This window comes from Zeus faber (genome assembly GCF_960531495.2).
Source record: "Zeus faber genome assembly, chromosome: 20".
In the NCBI taxonomy this organism is placed as follows: domain Eukaryota; kingdom Metazoa; phylum Chordata; class Actinopteri; order Zeiformes; family Zeidae; genus Zeus; species Zeus faber.
Window position 1 is genome coordinate 22,373,123 of NC_137207.1, and position 9,005 is coordinate 22,382,127.

General features: G+C 51.4%; 1 protein-coding gene across 1 annotated transcript; it reads right to left on the minus strand.

Moving 5' to 3' along the window:
- pdk2a (pyruvate dehydrogenase kinase 2a) lies at window positions 1-7,945 on the minus strand. Its single transcript, XM_080021105.1, has 11 exons — window positions 7,717-7,945; window positions 7,022-7,163; window positions 6,091-6,162; window positions 5,279-5,463; window positions 4,642-4,731; window positions 4,287-4,364; window positions 2,578-2,654; window positions 2,168-2,266; window positions 1,617-1,727; window positions 1,312-1,425; window positions 1-1,215 (listed from the first exon to the last, which is right to left on the minus strand). The coding sequence occupies exons 1-11, from the start codon at window positions 7,832-7,834 to the stop codon at window positions 1,072-1,074; spliced, it is 1,230 nt and encodes a 409-aa protein (XP_079877231.1). The 5' UTR covers window positions 7,835-7,945; the 3' UTR covers window positions 1-1,071.
- Between the last annotated feature and the right edge of the window lie 1,060 nt (window positions 7,946-9,005).

Consider the following 9,005-nt stretch of genomic DNA (forward strand, 5'->3'; position numbering starts at 1 on the left):
GGCACTGAAACCGTTTTAATTATGTTGGTTCTGCACGTATTTACAATTATTAGTGACGAAAAAAAATATATGAATATTTTTCTTTTCTTTTTTTTTTTACAACATTTTAAATATGATCATCTAAAAGATAAAAAATAATTCTGAGCACGGATGGTCCAAGGATAGCTTTCCCTCCAATGGTACATTCCTTTAAAAAGACACTTTTGAGAGACTCCAAATGCGCAAGTGAGCCCGATCACAGACGACGTTGCCTCGCTGCCCACCAGCGCAGAAACCTCCAACGGAGGGGCACTGAGGCGCCGCCATCAGGTTAATACTATTTCACACCATATAATACAATACTCTATAGCTCAGCTGAGCCTGGTCGACGCTGCTGACGCAAGGCAACACAATCCCTTATGAACCTAAATAAGAAGCTCTGCTCAACTGAGAAGCGCTGCATGCGCCGAAATCAATGATTCCTACCGCGTCGTCATGCTTTAGCTGGTTCTAAATATAGTCAAAATGAAATGTCTAGACCATTCCTAACAATGCAAATACCTATGCCAGGGCACTTGAGTGACCTTGTGGGTGTGCTGCTGCTTTCAAGCTGAGGTAATGTTGATTTAAAGTTGGACTCGGTTTGGGGGTGGGTCTCTCTCTCTCTCTCTCTCTCTCTCTCTCTCTCTCTCTCCTCCCCCCCCCCCCCCCCCCCTCTGTGGAGCGGCGCGCGACACCTCCCCGTGCCCCTTCTCAAAGCGCATCCCATAATAATGTCACAATAATGGGTTACATAGGGTAAATATTTTGCATCTCCGGTCATTTGAGTTGACATTCCCACCAAATCGGCTCTCCGGGTCGGGACAAACAACGCCGCCGGCACAAGATCCCCAGTAAAACCCGGAGTTCTTTGCCGACGCGCTCATGGTCTTTCGTTTCTTCTCCTCTGAGAAGCCCTGAAAATGGAGCATTCATGACTCGTGAATGAACATGCTACTCCTAAAAACCGCAATAATAAAGTAAAAGAAGCGCCTGGACTCCGGAGAGGACTCTCTCGGCAGCGGCGGGCCCCGGGGGTCGGCGGGGGCGGCGTCACACGGCTTTCTTGTAGTTGGTCAGATCCAGGGGCTCCTTGCTGGGCACGCACCAGTCGTCGGCTTCCTGCCGCACCTTGTAGTTCCTCAGCGCCGTCTTGTTGTACACCGGCAGCCGCTCGACCGAGTCCGTCGACAGCGCCTGCGGGGAAGGGGGGGGGGGGGGTCAGAGATGAAGTTTGACCGCGACGAGGCCGCGTCAGCCGGCGTTCATCCAGAGGCATTCGACCCTCCTCACCCTCAAGAAGATGATGGCGTCCGTGCCGTAGCCCTCCATGGAGAAGAGCTGCAGGTCCCCCTGGAAGTACTTGGCGTAGAGGCGGGAGATGGGCAGGCCGTAGCCGAAGCCGGCCTGCGCAGAGCGTGCATTTCTCGGTCATTCGTCAGCCAGAGCAAGACTTCCTCGTTGCCGTGGCGATAAAAGCGCAGAGGAGCTGAATAACGGCGAGGCGCTGCGGGGCCCTCCCGGAATGTGGGTCGCGGCGCGGCGGTATCTACAAGGCCGCAGTAAAGCGAGACCCAAAAGAAGGGGGGCCGACTTACCAGCGGTGGGCGTTTGTGCTCGCCTATCTGCGGAGCGGGGGCGGTGGAGAACATGTAGCTGAAGAGGTTGTCGATCCTCCGGAAGGGGACGCCGCCGCCCTTGTCGCTCACCTGGGGAGGAGGAAACGACCGAGCGAGTGAGACAGGGAGGGAGAGAGGGAGGGAGGCGCGAGCGGACAAGTGGCTGCACCATGTGACACCAGGCCTCACATCAAGCAGCCGGTGGGGTTTTTTTTTTTTTCCCCCCCTTTTCGCATATCGCCCCGGTAACAGGAGATCGAGGCGATCGAGGGCGACGAACGGTGTACCCGCCCGGCGCTCGCCCGTCGGCACCCGGGGTCATCGGGTCACAGCGCAGAAGTCCGTGCTGCCGGTCAATCTTATCAGTGCCCGCGTGACGTCAAAGGTTTAAAAATTAATTGGGTTGGAGGAGCCAGCCTACGGGGCGAGATTTCCTGTTGAGTAATATGTATTCATGCACCGTCCAACGGCAGCGGTCACCTTGCACCACCGCACACGGACAAACCATGCGGCTAGAGCGTGGTACGTACCTTTATGGACAAGTCCTCTCCTCCCAGGGACACCATGACTTGAATTGGGGGGAGGACGTTTCTGCCCTCGTGGTGCTCGATGGTGGCCCTCATGGCGTTCTGAAGCAGGTGAAATGTCACAACCGCTTCGATTTGCCGGGTGCACACACATATACGTACACTGAGAATTTGTCACGGGGATTAGTGGTGTCTACGGAGCATTATCGTTAGAAAAAGCTTAACAAAACTCAAAAGAGTAAATTAAAATAAAAAAATTAAAATTTCAATAACAATAAAATAAAATACAATAAAAAGTAAAGTAAAAAAAAATACAGAAGATGTAATCTTGTATCACTGAAATTAGACACTACAGTACATTCAATTAAGACAGCGCATACAGTTCCTAAATTCCTAAACAGCTGTGGGCATACCTTGAAGAGCTCGAACAGCATGTGATAGAGGTGAGAAGGCACGTACACGATGTTGATTGGCTGATTCTTCATGTTGCCTGGATGGGAGGAGGGGGAGAACAGCGTCTTTTATGTACAATTTAATCCACATCGTATTTTATTTTATTTTTATTTTTTAAATTCTAGAATTTATTTAAATCTTTTACATTAACGGCGCCGATTCTGTTAGCCCCCCCCCGTCTCATCATATGGAGAGCGGCGAAGGAATGATCTCCTGTGACAATATTGTCTGATTGCGGGCCCCACTTCAGCCGTTACTTCAGCTCGGGCGCAATAACGAGAGGCCTCTCGGGTGCGTCTGGCGGAGAGCACTCTCAGGTTTTTAATTCGTCTCATTTAACCCAACCCCTCACTCGGCTGACATGAAAGTAGAGCCGGCGCATAGGACAAGCAAACAAAAACAACCTGAGGAGATAGGAAGCCGAAGGAGATAACCCTTCACTCGTCGGACCAGGGGGGTTGGGCTTTGTGCAAGTCGTTTCAGGTACACGTTCACATGCTTCGCCCCGGCACGGGCACAGGGCGGCGCCTTCCGCGGGAGTTACTGATCCGTTGGGTTTTCCAGCCAGTGGAGGCCGCACCGCATCGCTTTGTTCCTCATCCGCGCGTGGAGATCGAGGCAACGAGGCGTTTGCGCACGGGGTGCCCGAGTGAAGCCGGGGGCTAAAGTCTGACGACATCAAGGTAACCCCTCTGTGCTCTTGTGTGTTGATTACCTCCCCTGAGATACTGATTATCTACGACAAAGGGAGAGTCACGAGGGCGGAAGAAACAACCGCCCACCCACCTTCCGCGAGGTCACAGAACTGTGAAGGCGCCTGAAAGTGCTCGGGACGACAAGCGCCTGTGACCGCGGGCGTAGTCGCAAGACTACACCCAACTCGTGTGTCCACGCCTCCCTTCTGCTGGCCCCTATTATACTGCGTATTTCCGCCAACACCACAAACTCTTTGTATTGTACTTCTGTGCGTCATGTCGCCATCACTGGGACAAAGTACCCGGCTGTTATTAAAATTTACCTCGAGCTTCGAGAAGTCGTACTTTGAATTGTTTCTCTCCGCACTCACCCATCTCGGCCCGGCGAACCCCTCGGCTCCGGAGGAGGCCTGGTCCGGAGAAAATCTTCCGCACGGCTTAAAATGTTTTGAGCCCCCGCCCGGTTTTCCGGAGCCCCCTCCCCGAGTGGCAAGATGGCGGTTACGGGTGGGAATTTCAATACGTGCATTTCCGCAGGGGGCGGTCGACACGGCGTCGACGATGGGAAACATTTGACAGGAACGTCGTCTCGGAACGTCGGCGCCTGGACATGGCGTTTTAGCTCGTCTTCCCGCTGGCTCTGGGAAAAGTTGAATTTTGTCGTTGCGGGCCTCCAGGGGTCAATGTGGGATCCCCGCGCCTCCTTTTCTAAATGGAGGGGTTTTTTTGTTCGTTAAGTCCCTGGCAAACGCCGGTGAGCCACGTCACGTCTCAATCGGCGCGTTATGGTTCTGGTACCGCCCTCGCTCGGGTTGTTTCCGGCGGGGACCCATTCAGAGCCGCCCGTGCCAACAGAGCCCCGACCCCAGCGACGCGATTGGTCGGAACGTACAGGAAGTAAAAATAAACAAATTCATAAAAAAAGAGAGACTGTGACTGCATTAAACCTGTCCCGGTACATTGTGTTTTCTTACTGTTTGCCTCTTCCAGGAACAACTCCGGAGAGCTGAGATAGTAATGGTTGCACAGCATCTTGGCACTATGGAAGGCGTCTGGGTCCGAGAACAGAGAGAACAGCGTTAGTCGACGGCAGCCAACAGGAAAGACATTTTCATAACAGCGCGACAAAATCTAACTCGTGAGATGACCGGTGTTGCCGAGCTATCAGACGTCCCAGAAGCTCTCGTCGTACATGTTCCGGAACCAAAACGACAAGTTTGTCGGGGATCCATCTCAAAGCGCGACCAGTGCTTGTCGCCTCCCAAAACGTCAAAAAACTAAAATCCAGTTTGCAGCGCTGCAAGTCCACCCGCGACAAATCCCATTCACCTTGGACGACCTCCGTGACCTGGCAGAGCGGGTCGATGCTCCCGATGGTGTTGGGGTGAACGGGGTTGGTGGCGCCGTCGAAGATCAGGGCTGCGGAGGCAAAGGAAAAGGGGGGGGGGGGGGGGGGGGGACAAAATCCATATTGAAAAACAAACAAAATGGAGGGAGAACGACGCGCCGCCAGGTACAGCGCGACGGAGCGGCGGGAAACGCCCTGAACAAGGAGGGCGCGGGCGCCGCGTCGGGGCACGCCGTCGTTTTGCGAAGGCGAGCCGACGTTAAACAGACAACGTCGATTCTCCCGAGTGCCTCTGTTGCCATGGAGAGAGAGAGAGAGATTCTCCTCGTTTTTTTGTTTTTTTTTGGAGATTCTACCTCGGGAGGTCTGAGGGAACGGATTACGAGCCAAACAACCGATGGGACCGTGGGAAGAATGTTAAGGAATCTGTGTGCCGGTGTGAGGGCTCCAAAATTGAATTGACATTGTGCAACATCCACAATATGTGAAGATGTGTCTTGGAAAATGAGGTCATCCAGCGGCAATGAAAGCTGTTGTCATGACGAGTCCTGACAACAGCTTTCATAACCCCCCCCCGTGTCCGCACTTCACTGCAGGAAGTGCCGCCGCGTCGCTCACTGTGCTGGTTGATCAGCATGCGGATGGATATGCGGCTCATGTAGAAGCGGTCCAGGAAGTACTGGATGTTCAGGTTGGTGACCGGGTCCTGGGGGAAGGCCTCCTTGTACTCGATGATGCCCTGCGCCATGGTGGGCACCACGTCGTTGTGCCTGTTCCTGATGGTCACCAGGGCGTCGACAAAACTGCCAGGGGGGAGGGGGAAGAGGGTTACTGACCGCCACATGCAGAACAGGGACACTGACGGAAAGAAGATACATGCTCGAGGAATGGCGGGAAAAATGATTATGAGGATTCCCTGGTGTTAAGAAAAAAACATTCCAAATGAAAGGCCGCAAGCATCATTTTAATCACAGAGACAAATCACCGCCCCCCCCCCCCCCCCCCTTTTTGAAAACACCAATTTGAATATTAGCCGAATAAGAAGTCATCCAATTACATTTTCAAAACACCATAAAACATGTCCGAAATGAATTGATACACATATTCACATTTTATGTGAAATAGTTTAAATAATATATATTTAAATATTAAAGTACACAATACTATGAGGCCCACTTACTTATTATACGGTTTATACATATTTTGATAAGAAACGCACAGAAAAACACCAAAATAATATAGTCAAAAACAACTTAGGGGGCTATATAGTCGGTGTTGTGCTCTTTAACATTTTCATGAGTTATTTCACGTTATGTGTGAATAAGCATCAATTCACTTTGGACACCTTTGACCGCTCTAAGACGGACTCGTTTGTGCAGCCGGCGGCACCGGGGAACCTAAAGGACGCCGTGGCGGGTGGGAAAACTCACTCTCCCAAAACTCTGTAGTCGTCGGGATTCTTGTCCAAAAACTCAAGGATGTCCATCAAACTCTGGATGTACCTGGAACAAAAAGGCGAAGGCAGGGCACAAACAGCTTAGAACGCACGCTGGGGGGAGAAGAGAGAAAAAACAAAACAAAAAAAAAAAAAAAACAGCTCGTCAACAATAGGCTTGCGTCAGCAAGAAGTGTGTCTGAACGGCTGCATCTCAGAGGGATGTTGTTGTGAGGAAGCTGCGGTGGAGCGTGTGGGAGGGGGGGGGGGGGTGTCACGTGACACGCCATGAGAAAGTAGGGCAGAGTTCAGCACAGAGGGGGCCCCGCCCAACCCTGCCTCGTGGATGTTTGGAAGGAGCGCAAGTGGGCTAAAGGGTGGCCGCTGAGAGTCTGGAGGCATGCAGGAACGCGCGTGCCGCCCCCGCCGCAAGCGCGTAAACAAGTGCAGGGGTCCCCCGGGGGCCACGCCTCCAATCCTGCACGTGAATCGCCGCAACCGGAGACGACGAGGAGCTGGAGCTGGATTCGCTGGGGTGAATGTTTCCATGAGGCTAGTAGATGAATCCACCCCCTGACAGAAGGTATTATGTCACTCAGCTGGCCGACCCAATAATAATAATAATAATGTATGAAAGTATGTATACGTATGTCACAAATAAACCTCTTGAATTGAATTGACCTATGATTTGTCATATGATATCATATTATATTATTATTGCCCACTCGGCATCCACTGCAGCCTGGTCATCCTGGAAGGGGGATCCCTCCTTCTGTGGCCCCTTCTCCGGGTCTCTTTCCTAGTTTTCCACGGGGTCGAGACGAGGGGATGCCGTTTGTTTTCTACGTGAAAGGCGCGACCGCGACCCCCGTGGAGACGGCGCCGTGCGCACACGTCTCGGGCCTGGCCGCCCCGGCCGGACTCACCAGCTGTGCACCGTCTGCACTGACGGCGTCGTGAGCAGCTTGTCGGGCAGGAGGTTGATCTCCTTCATGATGTTGGACAGGCGGACGGGCAGCTCCTGCCTCAGGAAGACGAAGGACGTCTTCTCGCAGGCGTTGATGGAGCCTGCAACGCAAAAGTCGTAATCGAATCGGGTCGAAACCACCCACACGGGCCCGGGGGGGGGGTTCGAGTCCCGCCATGTGAGAAATGTGCCATACCTGAATAAACCTCCCTCACATCATCATAATCTAACATGTCACACACCATCTTTAATCACATACGCTGATATCTCATCCAATCCAGCAAACAGAGCTTTTATTCCACGGATGCCTGATAAACAGGGGCCTTCTTGGCTGAGTTGGTGCATTGTGCAATCCTGGGCTGGGGATCTGATGCAACAGCCCTGCACAGCGGGGTGTTCGGGAGAAGGGCCCCCGGGGGAACGCGGGGGCCCTTCGTTGCTGTGCTACTACATGTGTGCGATGACAGACGCATGAAGACGGAACCCTCGACGTATACGGCACGAAACCACGGGCGCCATCGACCCCCAGCCCCCCCCCCCGCGCGCTTCGTGGAGCCTTGCGGTGCACGGAGGTCGTGCGCGAGGGGACGCGCGCGGTCCCACGCCCGGTGCACGGCGGTGGGATTCGGCCCCAGAAACGCCACCCCGACTTACCGAAATCGAGGAACTGCTTCATTGAGAGTGGCGACGGCGAGAATTTGGAAAAGTGCTCGATGTGCTTCGGCGCGCCGGCCAGGGCGGCGTTTTTCATGATGAACCGCACGAACTTCATGGTCGCTGGGGCGGCTCCGGACGCTTCATCAGAATCTGAAATTCCGCAACGGGAACCGGGCGACGGGCGACGGGCGCCGCGTCAACACGCAAACTGCAAAACGTCCCAATGTTGACAAACGACCAGGACGGAGGAGGGTAGGGGCCGAGCGCGAGTGTAGCCAATAGGAAGCCGTGGATGGGTTGATTGACATTCTTCCTAGCCAATAGGGGACGGGGGAGGGGGGCGGGGCTAACCGTCCAGTAATGTAAACCTTCTCAACGTCACAGAGGTGAGATTATTATTGTCCTATATTATTATTATTATTATTATTATTATTATTATTATGATGATTATTATTAATTATGATGATGATGATGATTATTATTATTGTTATTATTATTATTATTAGTATTATTATTATTATTATTATTATATAAAAACAACAACAATAATAATAATCATAATCATAATAATAACCTTTATTACTATAGCACCTTTCATACACGACATGTAACTCAAAGTGCTTTATATTAAAATATTCCCCTTCATACAGTGTTACCCATCTTCACTGATGGATATGCTCCACTAATTAATTTGAATGAGGGTTTTTTTTTCTTTCCTTTCTTGTTCAACCCCTCCCAAATAAGATGTAAATGACCTAGCCAGAAAATTCTGTTATCCCTCGCCATCCGAAAGGCCTAGGAAAACATTACTAATGCAATGATAACACACTAAGAATCAGGTTGTTGCTTGTTTTCCTTCCCTGAATGTGCGCTTCCCTGGAAACGAGCCATTCATTTGAATAGAGCTTTTGTCGGGGTACAGAGTGTATTGGTCAAAATCCCAAATGATATAACAAACAGCCGTGTAAATATAAGGCGCGATGGAACTGTGCCAAGGAAATTTACGTCATTTATTACAGAAGCTGTTTTCCTTCTTACAGTGGATAACACGATATAATCTCCTTAAAGATGATATCGGTGAGTGTCATTATCTCATGTGAGAGGGGCCTCCTGGAAAGCAATCAAAACAAACACGAGTTGTTCAGTACAGTCACTGTATCTGCAACAAACCCGTATTATTTTATCTTGTTTTTCATCGTTTTACAAAACAAATGTGACACAGACCACTTAATGTCACTCCCACTCCCACTCTCACTCAGGAGATTAACGACATGACGGTTAAAACT